The sequence below is a fragment of the Solanum lycopersicum genome, chromosome 4 (assembly GCF_036512215.1).
Source record: "Solanum lycopersicum chromosome 4, SLM_r2.1".
Taxonomy (NCBI): Eukaryota; Viridiplantae; Streptophyta; class Magnoliopsida; order Solanales; family Solanaceae; genus Solanum; species Solanum lycopersicum.
Window position 1 is genome coordinate 65,793,427 of NC_090803.1, and position 16,931 is coordinate 65,810,357.

Below are 16,931 nucleotides of genomic sequence, written 5' to 3' on the forward strand. Positions count from 1 at the left end.
ATACGTAATATTATTTCAATATAAGTAGACTTATAAATATTTACGCATTATATATATAATTTAAATGATAATCTCCGAATCGAATATTTGTGGACGTCGGCCATCTTAGACAAATGAGTGAGCAATTGGGGTAAGGCAATAGTATTAGCAGCCTCAAATCAAATGGGCCCACTAATAGCCGTGTTGACCGGGTCGGTTTACCCAATTTCAATTGTTTTTTTAAAAAATAATCACTCTCAAAAATTAATTTGATTAATTTTTAAAGATAAATTAAATTATGTTAATTTGATATTTTTTTAAAAAAATTTATATTAAAAAAGTATACGAAAAATACTATAAATTGCAGTTTTTTACATATCAATATGATGAAGATGTTGATCAAAGTTTTTATACTTCCTCCGTTCATAATTATTTGTCAGGTTAAGGTCATGCACACCCCTCAAGGAAAATTTAATACAAGATGTAATTTGACTAATATAACTCTACTATACCAAGAATACCAAAAGTCTACACAACTTTTAATTGAACTACACTGTCATTAAGGGCATAATTGAAAAAAAGTGACTAATTATTTCTTAATTGTTTAAATTGACAATTAATCTTGGACATCTATTTTTATTATACCTGAACAATTGTGGACGGAGAGAGTAATTTAACTCTAAAAAAGAAAATCATGACAATTAATTGTGGACGGAGGAAATATTTACTTTGCTCTATTTTTAGTATCCTAATACAGATATTAAAAGAAAATAGTCTAGGCCATACTTAAAAGAAATAAATTACTATGATTACAATTTAAATTTCAAAAAAATATCTAAATAAATTATTCGATTTAATGGAAACAAATAATCAATAATCTCTTTTTTTTAAAATAAACTTCTTCCCGCGATGCATGAGTTTTCTCTTGCAACGAATGACTTTTTCTCGCGATGCATGACTTTTCTCGATGCATGAATATCAACTCATGATGCATGATTTTTCGCGATGCATGAATATCTTCTCGCGATGCATGAATATCTTCTCGATGCATGAATATCTTCTCGATGCATGAATATCATCTCGCGATGCATGAATATCTTCTCGGTGCATGAATATCAACTCGTGATGCATGAATATTTTCTCACGATGCATGAATATCTTCCCACAACGCATGATATTTTGTGGGGCATGAATATCTTCCTGCGATGTCTGATTTTCTGCAAGACATGATTTCTGTGGGACATGAATATCTTCCCACGATGCCTGATTTTCTACGCGACATGAATATCTTTCCGCGATGCATAAATATATTCTCGCGATGCATAATTCTTATAATGAGATGCAATGATTTAAAAATGTATATAAATTCAAATTGATTCACATAAATAACCGGAGTCTAATTTATTTAGTAGGCTATGTCAATATTTATCGCTCAATGAAAGATTATCAATATATTTGCTTACCTTTTACTTCCATGTTTCATTTTTATAGTACAACCATTTGTAAACGTAGTTTTCCTTCTGTAGTGGATTGACAATTAGTTAGTTAGTAGTTCAAATAAAGGTGAGACACAAAGTCTATGTTCTCTATCATATCGTTTTATTTTTCGCTACAATATTTAATAGATAAAAAAGTACATCTTTAAACGTGAATTTTAATAAATCGATTTTTCAAATCAATGAACTATTTATTTTAAAAAAGACATAAGCGTCATTAGGATTTTTGGACTTTTGCGTTTTGAACGTGGACTTAATTTTCAAGCTCAATCGTGCCAATATCTTAAATTCTTGGAGATAATAATTTATGATTAGTGATATGATTAGACTTTTTGAGTTTTGAATTAGTAATAAATATTGAATTTATTGTGCTGAACTGGAGATTAAAAAGGATAAATCATCCGAAATTATTTAATTATAGTAACAAAAAATTTATGCGAAATTACAGATTATTGTTAAATAAGATAATGACAATTGGTATTATGGGCCCAAATAACCGTGTTGTGTAGGTTGCTTCTGTACTTACAAAACAATTCCATTAAGTTATGTGAAAAATATTTAGAACTGTCATTTTTCAGTGAATATAAAATAAATTATTTACATTATTAATATTAATATAATAAGTCTTCCTTGTACAAGGAGATCTACCTAATTTTTTTTTTTGAAAAAAAAAAACTAGAAATTTTAATAGTATAGTTGATTGACTATATAAATTTTCACATTATTAATAAAATTCAGTTTCAGTGTTGAAATTTCCTCTCACATGAGAACCTTCTGTAATTTCTGATTATTTTTTTTTTGAACTTTATACTACAACTGGCTTGTTTACTTGTTTTTCTTCTGGTGGACTAGACTCCATTATGCTCAACTATTGTTAATTTGCTCATAGACTTGGACTGGACTCAATTATGCTCAAGTTGACTTATCTCGTTTGACTCTCGAGAAGTGAAATACGATCAGATAAAATAATTGAAACTTGGACTTTATTAGATGAATTTGTAACTTAATTTAAATCGGGTAGTAGGTTTAGATACTTTATTGTAATGTTGATTTTTAGTTAAGATGTACTAATCTTGTTCCTTACACAATGAAGCAACATAAATCTATGCCAATAACAAAAGAAAGTAATTAAAAAGGATTAGTCCAAAAACATTCATAAGAAATTTAACAGAATGGTCATTATCAGACTTTGGTAACCAACTCAGATGTATTTATTATATTATTGTTAAGACAAAATAAATACTTCTTCAGTTAAATAATCAAAAGTAAATACTATTTTATATCTATTTTTGAGTACCGATCATTTTCTATCATTTAAATAATTTATAATAATTAAAAATGATATATTACGATTTTTTTTTAATCGTTATATCAAATTAAACATAAATAAGTTAGTACAATCCAGGAGAGTTCATTATTTTTTGTGAAATCAATAAACAATTGTTGTTTTTCTTATATTGTTTAATTTAAAGTAACGTTTTATTAAACAAAACAAAATAAGGGGTTACCATATTCTTATAGGAGTAGTTCTTGTTTTTATTTTGGCCAAATATAAGGAGATTCCTAAATTTGTTGTCTTTTTTTCCTCAGGTACTTTAACTATGTCATTTTTCTATTAAATCATTGATTCCTCATAATTTGTTCCGTTTAAATAAACATCGTTGTCTGATGTAGAACCAGATTTGTGAGGGGTATTGATAGATGATACATATGTTGTTCCACAACTCATTAGTCCAATTGATAGTGAAAATTTTTGAGAATAACTGTTTTTTACTTAAGTCATTTGAACACATTAGAAAACAAATGAGGCTAACACGGTTTGTCTTCATTCATTTAATCAAAATTATTACAATTGTAACACAATTAAAGGCATCTACAATAGAAAAGCTGATCGAAATCAACCAACAGTGTTTTTAAAGAAACAAATTATAAGTGGTTCAATGATCAATAGAAAAATAACGTAGTTAAGGGGAAAAAACCCAACAAGTTTAGGAATCTGTTTATGTATTTGACCTTTTATTTTTATTTTTATATATTGTTATTGTAATTACACAAAATATATAATTAAAAAAAAAATTGAGAGGGTTAAGTTTGTCATTTGACACAGTACTTCCTTAGCATAATAACATCACTCAAAACTTCAACTTCTTTCAAACAGAATGTGGAAAACAGTTTGAAGTCTCCAAACATGGCGGTGACGGACTTTTTCGCCGGCGAGATTACCACCGAACTCATAAAATACCTGCTGTTGATAGTTAAAAAATCCACTTTATGCCGTTCAAGCGCAGGGAATCTCATTGACAATATCAATGGTCTCCTTCCAATCATCCAAGAAATCAAACAAACCGGTGTTGAACTTCCACAGATACGGCAAACTCAGCTCGACGATTTCTCCAAACTTCTCCGAGATGGCTACGAACTCGCCGGAAAAGTTCTCCACTCCGGCCGTTGGAATATGTACAGGTGTCACCTTCTCATTCGACTCTAATTTCAATGAATTGTACTTCTTCCTGCTCAAATTAGGGTTATTGTTAGAAATTAGTACTTAAATTTATATTATGCCTTATTAATAACAGGAACCTACAGTTGGCTAGGAAAATGGAGAGGTTAGAGAAAAGAGTAGCGAGGTTCATGCAGGTGACAATGCAAGCTCATGTACTAGCTGATGTTCATCATGTTAGGTTTAATATGGAGCAGAGATTTGATGTGCTTGAGCATAGGCTTAAAGCTATAAAAATCGGAGTTGACGATAGAAGTGGTGGAGGAGGAGGGTGCTTAGGGGAAGCTGTGAAAAGAATGGAAGAAGATGAGAAATGGTTTGAGGATAGTTTTGTAAATTTAGGTGCTGGGATTGAATTGGGGAAGAGGAAGGTGAAGGAGATGCTGATGGGTGAACAAGATAGGGGTGTGTTTGAGATTTGTGGAATTGGGGGTAGTGGCAAAACTACCTTGGCTAAAGAGATTTGTAAAGATGATCAAGTTAAAAGTAAGTAATTAATCCCAGAAAAGTTTCTCATGTAGAGTATTTTAGCTTTTTGTGGGGTTGAAATCTCGAATGGTTACTCAACTTATAGTTATTATCTCAGAAAATCACTTTTCGTTCTTGATTTTGATGCAAAGAAAGTCACTTTGTTAGATATAAACTATCAGTTGAGTGACCATCTGTGAAATCAACTCCTGTGTTGCGTTGCTGATGATCGAGTTTTTTGTTTTTACTCTTCTGTTGCGGATGAAACAGTGGATAAAAGTTGAAAACTTTATTAGCTATTATCTTTATTTTATCAGTTGAATTCTAATAGAGATCAATTTTGCATGTAAATGACTCATAAAAAGTTTTGATTGGAGTACAGTTTAAATTGGTCTTAAAAACCTTTTCTTTAAATAATGGTATGGTATCTGGGCCATGTTGTTCCAGGTTATTTCAAGGACAAGATTTTCTTTTTCACTGTCTCTCAATCTCCAAATGTGGAGCAATTAAGGAAAATGATTTGGGAAAAGATATCAGGGTGTAATCTCCATGGTTATGGATACGGGGAGATGTTTCCCCAATGGAACCTACAGTACCAATGGAATACGAAATCTGCATCCCCGGTACTCTTGATTCTTGATGATGTGTGGTCTGCATCTGTTCTAGAACCACTAATTTTCAAGATCCCTGGATGCAAGATCCTAGTTGTATCGCGCATCAAGTTTCCTCCATCGATCATTGACTGTATTTATGATTTAGAGCTGTTAAGGGAAGATGAAGCTATGTCCTTATTTTGCCATTTTGCTTTTGGACACAATTCCTTTCCGCGTGGTTTCAGCCAAAAGCTTGTCAAAGAGGTATTAGTGTATGTTTTTGGCAGCATGTTAATTTTTCTTTGCAAAAAACTTCTTGTTATACTTGAGTTAAGCTAACTAAAGCTTCTTGGACTTTTTAGATTGTGGATGAATGTGAAGGGCTTCCTTTGGCTCTTAAGGTCATTGGATCTTCATTGAAGGGAAAACCTGAGATGTTATGGACAAGTGCAAAAAACAGATTATCACGGTGCCAACCTGTCTGCGAGTCTCATGAACTGCAGTTGCTTGAGCGAATGAAATTGAGTATTGACTGTTTGCCTGAGAAGGTGCGAGAGTGTTTCCTGGACTTGGGTGCTTTCCCAGAAGACAAAAGGATTCCTCTCGATGTTCTAATTAACATGTGGGTGGAGCTACATGATATTGATGAGGAGGAGGCTTTTCACATTCTTGTTGAACTTTCAGACAAAAATCTCCTAAATCTAGTCAAAGATGCACGGTAAGTGGTGGATTCAAATCTCTTTAAACAATCTTTTAATTTTTGTTAGAAGGTGATTGTTTATGGAAAAAATCAATATGTTGATAGTCTTCATATGTGTTATTCATGTGACAGAGCCGGAGACATGTATACAAGTTACTATGAGATATCGGTGTTTCAGCATGATGTATTACGAGACCTAGCAATTCATATGAGCAACCGTGATGATATAAATAAGAGAAAGCGATTGGTTATGCCGCGAAGAGACACAAGCTTCCCAAGAGAATGGGAAAGAAATGTGGACGAACCTTTCCATGCACGAGTTATCTCTATGCATACAGGTATTAGATCCTTGGTTAATGCTGATTGCTTAGTAATGAAAAGTTTATCTTGTGATATAAACATAAATATTTCTCTGTAATGTAGATGAAATGAGAGAAATGGACTGGTTCAGAATGGATTGCCCGAAAGTTGAAGTACTGATTCTCAACTTTGCCTCATCTGAATACTTCTTGCCTCCTTTTCTGGAGAACATGCCAAAGCTAAGGGCATTGATAATCATAAACTATAGTGCTGGCAATGCCGTTCTTCATAACATGTCTGTATTCAGTCATTTAACCAACTTGAGAAGCCTTTGGTTCGAGAAGATATCCATCACTCACTTATCTGACTCCACAAATCCTCTCAATAACCTGCGAAAGATATCTCTAGTGCTTTGTGACATGAAAAACAGCTTAGATGAGTCAGATGTAGACCTCCCTGGTTTGTTCCCACAGCTCTCGGAGTTCACAATGGATCACTGCATCAACTTCAACAAGCTACCATCAAGCATTTGCCGGTTGCATAAGCTCAACAGCCTTAGCATCACTAATTGTGATAGTCTTTATGAACTTCCATCTGATTTAGGTGAATTACAAACTCTACAAGTTCTAAGGATATATGCCTGCCCACATCTGAAAAGGCTTCCCCCGGGAATTGGTCATTTGGTAAAGCTGAAGTACCTTGACATTTCACAATGTGTTGGTTTGAGATGTCTCCCTGAAGCAATTGGTTGCTGTAGAAACTTAGAGAAGATCGATATGAGGGAGTGCCCTCAAATCGACAGTTTGCCTAGCGCTCTATCCTTTCTTGAATCATTACGCTGTGTTATCTGTGACGATGAAGTTTTTTGTCAATGGAAAGACGTTGAGAAGGCTGTACCAGGTCTCTGTGTACAGGTTGCCGAGGAGTGCCATACTCTTGACTGGCTATCTCAGTAATCAAAGTTTTCAATTCCCTTACCTTGGGCTTCTTTTGTGTAAATATAGCAAGGCTCAGTTAATTTTCCAGTTCTGTATTTTCCCCTTTACATGGGGTTCCTTATATCTCTTGTAAATAATATATATAGCTACATGTAAATACATAGATGGACTACATCTCAATAGCTGACCTTTCCTTTTACTTTACCATAATGCTGGAAGCAAAATTACAAAAGGTAATCCAAGACTAAGGCGAGTTATTTGGTATAACTCGAGCAAATTCTGAATCCATCGTAAAAAATTCAATGATAAGAGGTGTGATTCAAAATTCATAAACTTAAGTCGTTTTTTGTCATCGTGAAGCAGAAAACGATAGTTGAAGTAAACGTGTGGACCCTGCTAAGTGCTAATAAGTAATCATGATCACTGAAATTATGCAAGTAAAGACACTATTTAATGAGATTCATGGAACAAAAAGATTTAGTAAATTAAATGTGGGGACCTTTTGCTAGTTTTTTCTTCTTGAGATGATTGGGAAAGAAGTGAGGTTTGTTCAATGAATTTGATAAATTTTCCACCAAAATTTGGTAGTGTTCACATCCAGCATATTGCTTTCAAAGAATTTTTGACCCATAAACATAGAGCACAAATGTCATTTTAGTTAACCACTCTTATATGACTTCATTTTCATAAGGTAAGTTGGCAAAGGAACCATATTCTCATTAGATTTAACTCGATCTCCATAGACATCTCGAGATATCCTTAAAAAAGTTTTATAATAGCAAGCGAAGGAATTGAATGAAATTGTAGCTAAGACAATTCTAATGCCTCACAACAACAAACAGTATAATCCCATAGGTGAAGTCTACCTATCTACGTATCCAAGAGCCATTCTAGTGAACGTCTCGCTTATGTAGTACAATTATACTGACATAAATCCACCGTATAAAAGTTGGTTAATAACATGAGAAATATAAACTAAAACTTAATCCTACTGGTTATGCATCATCAAAACTTGCAGGCTTTAAATATTTGATGTTCAAAAATTTTATGTGACAATAATTGAAATGGAAAAACAAACAAACAATGGACTAAAGTGGAGAGCTAAAAAGAAATTTTGTCATACAGCTTTGATACAGTCATATACATGGATGTATAAGTTATCACAGAAATCTACTTGGGATGTACTCATTAATTCTAAGAGGGTAACTATAGAACTCCTCATTTCTGCTATCTCCTTTCCTCCTCTGGAAAGGAACCAACCACGGAATACCTCTATCGTCATACGAGTGTCTTGCTTCGAGTGTGTTGTCTACTACTGTCCCGACAATCGTTGCAACAGTAGGAGGTGAAGAGAATATTGTGTTCAATATGTCATTGAACTGCAAAAAACATCGGTCAAGTTTTAAGTTTTAGGTCGTCAATGATGGTGTAAAAGATTCATTAGGTAATTGCAAGTACAACTTATTATCCTAAAATCTACTGTCAAATGTATATCGCAAAATTAAAAAACGAGGGATCATGAGAGAGAAATGGTTCTTACCCATCCAGCTGGAGTTCTAACAGGTCCATGACCAGCTATATCTGTGTTCATCACAAAGTATTGAGGTATAGATATACCGAGGAATAGAGAGACACCGAGCACGTATATATTCCGCATGGAGTTTTTGTTCGCAAATTGGATGAAGGAAATACCAATAGCAGCTGCAGAAAACATATCCCTTCTTTAGTTATTGTTAATAAGATGACGCGAAGATTAACAAGCTCTGCTAAGGGAGAAATCACTTACCTACTATACCGTATAAGATGCAGTAGATAGCTGCAAATATGGGCAAAGGAATTTGAGCAAAGAATGCTCCGAATTTTCCTAGATAATAACAACTTACGTTAGTCACTGCTAGTCGTAAAACATAGTTTGAGATGAAGAAAGAAAGGGACAGGGTGGCGGAGAAATGGAGGGAGAGAGAATGTCAATACCAAATATGGAGAAGAAGATCATGAAAGCAGTAGAAATCTGAACAACTCTTCTACTCCCAACACGAGTTAGTCCCAGAAGGCCGACATTTTCACTGCAGTTTTGTATGATGCGTAAATTAGGAATGAAGCGCCACAATATTCAAACTTAAGTAGCTTTAGGCTGTAGCCTACACCTGAGTTCTCGGATGGTATGTAGTGTAAAAGACTTAGAACAAGATAAACTAAATCTAACTGAGAAGCATGCCGTTGATACTATATATCAACCAAATTGATCAAAACCCTTACACAGATGCAGTAGTACCAACAATAGCACCAAAGAACCCGTCAAAGAGCTGTCCTATACCCTGGATAAGAAGCAAAGCACAACTGAACAACTTTCTAATGAAGAGTTAATTGGAGGGGCTAAATTAGAAGAAAAATTGTGCTCAAGTGAAAAGGCATTGCTGAATCACTTGGTGGATGTCGCACCTGTAAGCCAATGCTTCTACTCACAACATGGGCCGGAGGGGTGGTCGCACCTGCAAGCCTTGATGCAGCATAAAAAGTTGCTGTTGACTGCAAATAAATATTTGAGGTAAATTTGAAAGAGATCATAACAACAACTGCTTAAGTGAATGCCACAAACAATTCAGGTTCGGATCAATGCAAGATCAAGAAGAATATACACATAAGACTTTAAGGTGAACTAATTAGCTAGAGGGAAAGGAAACCAAGTGATTATAGCAGAAAGCAATCATGGGGTGTGGTTCTCTCTAAACCCATAATTTGTTAGTGGAACCAAATACTAAAACTCGTGTTACTAAAAGAAAATTTAATACAAAGGGAAATGAACAAAATTTAAAATTAAAAGTGAACCTCTGCTGCTGATACAAGTGCAGCACCCATCATTCCAAAGACATTGCTAGCTCTGAATATAGGAGTCCCCCACAGGAAAGGGTAAGGAACTTTGATCCTACACGCAGCAAAACATACATGTCAGAAGAAGACAGAGAGCTGAAGACATTGTCATTATTTAGTCCAGCTGAGTACCATGGAGCCGATGACAAGAGGAACGAATGGTCAATTCGGCAGTTCATCTTAGTTTGCTCCTTCACATGGTTGTAAGCACCGGCAACAGTAAGAATAGCAGCAAAAGCCCAGATAAACCCAATGCAGAGGAGCAAAGCAAACCTTTCAAGTATGGATTGGGCAACTGGATGAACACGTTGCATATACTGCAGATGACTTGACCAACATTACAATCTTCCAGTAAAGCAAAAGAAAATCGAAAATACAGTCAATGAAATAATATATTACCTGCTGAGAAATGACAAGTAGAATTAACATGGGAAGGCCAATCTCTATACAATCACCCACCTGATCAAATTATAGCATCATAAGGAAAACTGGATGATGTTTATGCAACTCTTTGAGCAATGAAGATTTTAGATAGACATTTGGGGTAATACCTGAGGAAAACCCCTACCAAACAAACCAAGACCTACAACACAGACAAGTGGCGTAATGACTACAGGACTGAAAAACCTGCAGAGAAGTAGGAGGATGACATGTCATTTTTTCAACAGGAAAAGTAATACAATGATGAAACATAATGGGAAGGCAATGGAAAGACGATTCCGAAGTTCAAAACCAACACTAATGGTTCTTGTTAAAAGTATTTAGAAGCAGAAAACACAACTTACCTTGTAAGATTTCCCCACGCTTGGCCATATCCAAGTATTATGTTGATAAAGGAAGACACTATCAGTGACCCTTGAATAGCTCTCATAGTGTGCTTGAATCTCTACAAACAACAATATCAGGGTAATACATCAGAAATATCATCTGCAATTACCCACTGTCATGAGCATTGACAACATACTTCACATTAACAACACAAAGCCCCAAACTTTGAGGTAAAACACAGGGGAAGTAAAGCCAGAATCTGAAACCAGGGTGCTTAATCAATATGGACATGGTGAACGTGAGAAGCAGATTAAATTAATTTTTCTGTTTCATCACAAGAGGTAGATCCATGGAAGTAGCATGCTTCAACTGTAAGATTCATGCACTCTGTAATTCCAAGAACATGCATTAAAAGCCTTTTAAGACGCCATGTCTTTTTTGATTCTTCAAACTGTGGCTTTGACTTATCCTAACTCTTAAATGAGATTAAAATTTCATCAGCATTTCTGCGTATAATCTTGTCTTCCACTATGATGCTTCTGCTCAAATTACAAGTGAAGTAACTATCAGCGTTTCTTTGTATGGGAGAACATCTTGTCTTTGAATATCCTCTATAAACAAAGTACCTATCTCGGAACAAGCTACTTACCCAACAAAAAGTAGTCATCTGGTAGCTCAGTCATGTAAAATATTAAGCTTATCCCCCAAACAAGGGCTTGCTTAACTTAAATTGATACGACTATGATGTCATTAGCACTTTTGTATATGAGAATATCTCGTCTTATACTGTACTTCTGCTTTCCATAAACCTCTCTTTTGCAAAAGTAAAGGAAAAGTGGAAAACTATATTTTTCAGATGAGATTTCCCCACTAAGTAAGATCAAGGAATACAAAGAAATGAAAGTTTTGCCTATCAGCAGATTGCTTTAGATATCCACTTTTTTTATTTAAATCTTTGATTCTAGCCGACTTACATTGGATCTTTTATCAGTATAATCTGAAATGCAAAAGTCAAAATCCACCATACAATATCAAAGAATTAATATTAGAGTATAAGGTAAGGTGACGTATGATTTAAATGAATTTATGCTTTAAGAGTAATCAATGATCTTAGGAAAATAATCTAACTCTTTCATGACAATTGTCTATGAGTTCACCAACATAATCCTTGGCCAGACGGGCAACGCATATTGGCTAGTACCTTCCATCAACAGTGCAAGGTTTTTGATTCTCTGTCAAAATCGTAGAAGCTCTGCTACTACTTTGACGGAAGATAATTTATTCATAAGGTCAACACATTTCTTTGAGTTCTCTTCCATTCTCCACTACTCTCTGCATTATGAAAATAACTAGCAATATCCGTATTTCTAATAATAAAAACCTTCTGTATAATTCTGACTACAAATCCTATTTAGACATGAAATGAATAAACTAATAATATCAATTCCGAAAAAAATTTGGTTTACTACAACATCAAATTATTCTTCAACTGTGTCTTATCACTGAAATAGGGGGATGGACCTACTAAAGGTGCGATAAAAGAAAAATGACAGGTCTCCATAAAATACATTATACAAGTAATAGAGGTAATACCTAAACAATAAATTTTGTTACCTCATGCTCACTCCTGAAATTACTGTCCGAGAGATCGTTAATGACCGACAGAGCTGATATGATGTAAGCAAATGACGGACCCATCACAGTGGGAAGTCTTGTGCCAAAAAGCGTTTGCAGAAGAGTATTCACTCCTGAAGTGAAAAGCAAAGACTGGATAACTTGAGCTTTGTCACCCTGCTCATAAAGATAAAGAGCTCACAATGTCAATATTACATCGAAAAGGTAACTCCAATACAAACAAGGGAAATGCTAGAGATATACCGGACCCCCACCCATCTGAGGTACCAGCACGGTGGCAATCATTACTGTTGTTCCAAGCATAACTATGTAGTGTTGAAAAGCCAGCAAAACAGTTTGTGCTGCAAAATTTAGAATCATGCAAGTAGTTAGAGAAAAAGACCAATAATATAGTCAGGTTTCAGAATCAGCAACTCATTACAGGTGGTGAAAACTTCAAATCATACAATCATTTTTTGGGAGGATAAGTTAGATCATGAAATTGTTACGGCCACGATTTTCCGAAATTCTTTTATCTCTTTATGTGATAACAAAGTAAAAATTCCAATTTACAGGAACAAGGCGAATAATCAGAGAAGTGATTGCTCAAGTGGGCCATATGCAGCACAAACAAGGTAACTACAAACCAGATCTTATTGCTCAATAGGGAAACCTTTGTTCTATCAAAGTATATTCCTCCGGATGGTAAAATACAAGAATTATCCTTTAGCCAAATAACAGTTGATGTTGAGGCAATCTACCAATGGTTAAGAGGATCTTTTGTCGTTATCAGAATTCAGTCATTCCATGGAGAGACTGAAACTCCTTTTGGTTGGAAAATTATATATTGTATGAATGCAAATTTCACATTTATGGAAAGCCTTCCATGATACATTCTGCATCTTAAGAAAGAAGCTTGACACCACTCAACTCCCCATAAACAGTTTGATTTAAGTCTTCTGATGATAGACAGCTCCCTCAAGAGAAAAAGAGAACATGTTACAACTCGATACTAGAAACAAAAGCATTTAACTTGGCAGTCAGAGCAATCTCAACTCCAAACATTGGAGGAGCGGGGAGCTTTCTAAATCACCATGCTTACTATGATTCCAATTCCTTCACCTGACGATAGTCAAAAAGCATAAGCACCAATTGACTCACATGAAAAAGTGACCATTACATGTCTTGGACGATTTAGAAGCTATAATGAATTTTAAGTCGATAATATCTGCAGAGACTCTTCCTTTTCCTCATCATCATTGAATCCCACTACCCTTAGAAGCAATTAAGCTAATTAAGATGGCCTACGTCGTTTCAGAAAGTGCCTCCTCATCCTCTCCTCTTTTTGGAAGGTAGCGGCCTTTCATCTATCTAATCTTTGGCTCATCTGAATAGCTTTAAATTTGTTTGTCTGTATAGAACTCAACGCGCCACATTAAAATTTGCGACCAAAGTGCAGCAGAAAGTGTAGATCCAACCATGCAACGTCACATCCCATGCAAAAGAAGAAAACTTCCAACAGGCTTATCTGATTGTACTATTGCACATGAAATGGAATCTTCACTGAATACATAGCTCACATTAACAATTGATGACAAAAATGAGTAAACTGAGTAACGGGATCGAAGCTTGGGAAGCGATGTCAATATAGGACTATAGGCTCACGGTACGGGGATTAGCTCAATTTGGCAACATTATTGGCGTATGCTGATCAATCCCATTCTATCCCGCTTGAGGAAACCACCAAGTTATCAGTTCTCCCCGTTGGAAGGGAGACTTAGCTCTTCAGCAATTCATCATTCTGACAGTTAATCTTACTATAACCGGAACAATTTAACCTCTTCTGTTTTTGTGATTGTCTCGCAATAAGAGCGAACAAAGCTAGACCATGTGCAAAATTGGCATCAATTTATACCAAAGAACAGGAACACAAGAAGGACTGCTGGAAAGAAGCTTTACTTTCTCAAAGATGACACTATCACACAAAACAATCAGAAAACTGAAACATATTTTAAAAAACATAAAAAGGTTGAACCTTTTACAAGTTGATTCTTGTTCAGCAAAAAGGTTATTCAGTAGGAATACTTTTAGATTTTAAAATTCACTCAAACCATGAAAATGAAAACACAAACTTCACAAAAAGGCGGGTGTCAATTTTTTCATCTTTAACTTTACAAGTAGATTCTTCTTCAGCACAAAAAAACACATTAATATTACAAGCAATACTTCTAGATTTTAAAATTCACCCCAACCAAAAAACTAAAAACAAAAACTTTACAACAAAAAACATCAATTTCAATCCCAATACTTTAAGATTATAAAATTCACCCCAATCCAAGAATGAAAAAGACACAAACTTTAACAAAACAAAGTGTCAATTTTTCCTCTTTATCTTTTCAGTAAGGCATGTATAGATTCCACTATAAGTAACTAAAATTAAAGAAATGAAAAAGAATACTAACGCCAAGAAGGATTTGAGTGTATGCAGTAGTGAAGCTGAAGTAGTTGCTCTGCCGGAGGAAACATAGGTCCTCTTGCTGAACCAAGTGGCATTGCTGGTGGCGCCGCCGCCTGTTGCGGCGGTGGCTGGTGGTTGTGTTCATGATTATGTGTCTCCCCCATAATTTTCTCTCAATAAAAAAATCTACAAAATAGGTCTAAAGGTTGAATCTTTAAACTTAGTTTTCAAAAATCAGCACCGACATGAAATCTGAGCTTAAAAATTGAGTCTTTTTTCCCTTTTCTTGAAATGACTAGCATTAATTACAATAGTAAGTAAATGGAATTTAAATACTCAAGATCAGATTTTGAGATTAATAAGTACTGAAACATGCAAATTATAGACACCCCATTTTTTTTTATTTTTTTTAAAAAAATCTTAGTACTATATAATATAATTTTATTTATTTTCTGACAAGAGATAAGAGGAGGGAAAAAAGACTACATTTTTAACGTAAACTGGTTAAGGTATTTGTTATTTTCGAGGAACATAACGCATAGCATGGGAACGAAGGAGACATCCCGCGTGGGTTCCACGAATATCGATGTCATACTTTCTAAGTACCCTTGATTCTTCACTTATTTACGACATTGACATTCTTGTACTTTTTTTTTTTAAACGCAAATTATAAGTTTCATTTTTGAGTTAAATCGATCTTGCGACATGAGTGAAAATATACTCTCAAAAATTCTCGTCATGTTTATGGTTATTTTCAATAGTTCTTTTAGTTTTTACTAAGAGTTTTAGACTTTTAAGAAACCATTTGATACGATACGTGACAAATTAGAGATTTAATTAATTAAGTAAAAGAATATTTTAAAGCTGTTAACAATTGAGAAATAAAACTAATAACTTGCTTTGAATTTTAAGGGTGTTTTCAATACTTCTCTAATAAATAATAAAAAATTTAAAATACAAAAACTTACCTAGTAATTTCATCATTATAATTTAGAAGATATTTATGTCTGATCTCTAAAATAATGATTGATATAAATAAATTTTAATTAGGACAATATGAGTTTTAAGAATTTTAAAAGATATAAAAGGATGAAAAGGGAAAAGGCTTTAATGGAAGAAAATAGTCACACAATAAAAAAACAAACCATCATTTTCTTATTTATTTATTTTTTTGGAATAATTTTAATTTGAATTGAAATGATGATGGTGTAAGGGCTAAAGAGAATATAGGGGCAATAATTAAAGGCAAAGAAAATGAGAAGAAAACAAATTAGGAGCTAATTTAAGTACTTTTTTCCTGTAAAGTGTCTGCCATTAGTTAATAAAGACAGAGACTTATCTTCTCCTAATTACCCAAACTCTTCCATCAAATTCTCAAAACATATCTTAGCATTAATCAAATTAAAAAATTTGATATGACACATGAAATCTTAAATTACACACGTCAATTATAATCTTGCAACATGATTAATATACTCCTAAATTCTAATCTCATTAAGATTAGTAATGTGTTTTACACTTTTTCAATATTTTTTATTAAGAGTCATATGTTATATGAAAATTTGAAATCAGATGTTATGTTATATGATAAATCGAAGGTGATTGAAAATATATCTAGATTTAGTTAGCTAAGTAAAAATATATTTTTAAATCTGTTAATTAATTACCCTTTTGTGCTTGTCAATCTGTATTCCATTCTTCAGATATAATTTAAAAACGAAACTAATAATTTACTTCAAATTTAGACGATTTTCCAACACTTCTCCCTATTGATCTCATGACAATGTTAGTAATGGCGTTAAATTGTAAATTTGCAACAAAAACAGCTCTAAATTGGGTAAATAATACGATTTGAAACTTCACGCCAGCACGTGGTATTAGTATGGTGTACTTGGAATAATTTGTACTTTGGATCTCACTTTTTATAAATTATTATTCACATTATTTGATCATATATTATATAACTATTACCCTTTCACTCAATTGGAGTTTTACGTTTAGTTCTAATTTTGAATATTCCATACGCTTTTGAAATGGTAGTTCATGTAAAGATAAAAACTTATCGAATCCGAGAAATCCAATCAGATTCTCTGTTAGATCGAATACTTATTCTCATGTTAAAAATTATAACGAATAATAAATATGTGACTTTATTAGCAGATATCATATTCGATTATAACTCAAACTCGAGTCATCTATATTGGAAAATTAAAAAACTATAATGCAATTTGAATGAGCAATTCAAT

The 16,931-nt window shown here is 33.8% G+C and overlaps 2 protein-coding genes across 2 annotated transcripts; one reads left to right on the top strand and one right to left on the bottom strand.

Moving 5' to 3' along the window:
- Positions 1–3,536: 3,536 nt before the first annotated feature.
- Positions 3,537–7,154, top strand: LOC101264419 (probable disease resistance protein At4g33300). The gene is made up of 6 exons (XM_004238141.3): positions 3,537–3,938; positions 4,052–4,461; positions 4,891–5,300; positions 5,399–5,754; positions 5,869–6,074; positions 6,160–7,154. The coding sequence occupies exons 1-6, from the start codon at positions 3,664–3,666 to the stop codon at positions 6,990–6,992; spliced, it is 2,490 nt and encodes an 829-aa protein (XP_004238189.2). The 5' UTR covers positions 3,537–3,663; the 3' UTR covers positions 6,993–7,154.
- Positions 7,155–7,969: 815 nt separating this feature from the next.
- LOC101264718 (nucleobase-ascorbate transporter 3) lies at positions 7,970–15,209 on the bottom strand. Its single transcript, XM_004238142.5, has 14 exons — positions 14,690–15,209; positions 12,492–12,589; positions 12,228–12,404; positions 10,631–10,731; positions 10,397–10,472; positions 10,245–10,304; positions 9,978–10,162; positions 9,804–9,900; positions 9,417–9,503; positions 9,234–9,292; positions 8,949–9,040; positions 8,761–8,838; positions 8,515–8,675; positions 7,970–8,353 (listed from the first exon to the last, which is right to left on the bottom strand). Exons 1-14 carry the CDS (start codon positions 14,847–14,849, stop codon positions 8,135–8,137), a joined length of 1,650 nt encoding a protein of 549 aa, XP_004238190.1. The 5' UTR covers positions 14,850–15,209; the 3' UTR covers positions 7,970–8,134.
- Between the last annotated feature and the right edge of the window lie 1,722 nt (positions 15,210–16,931).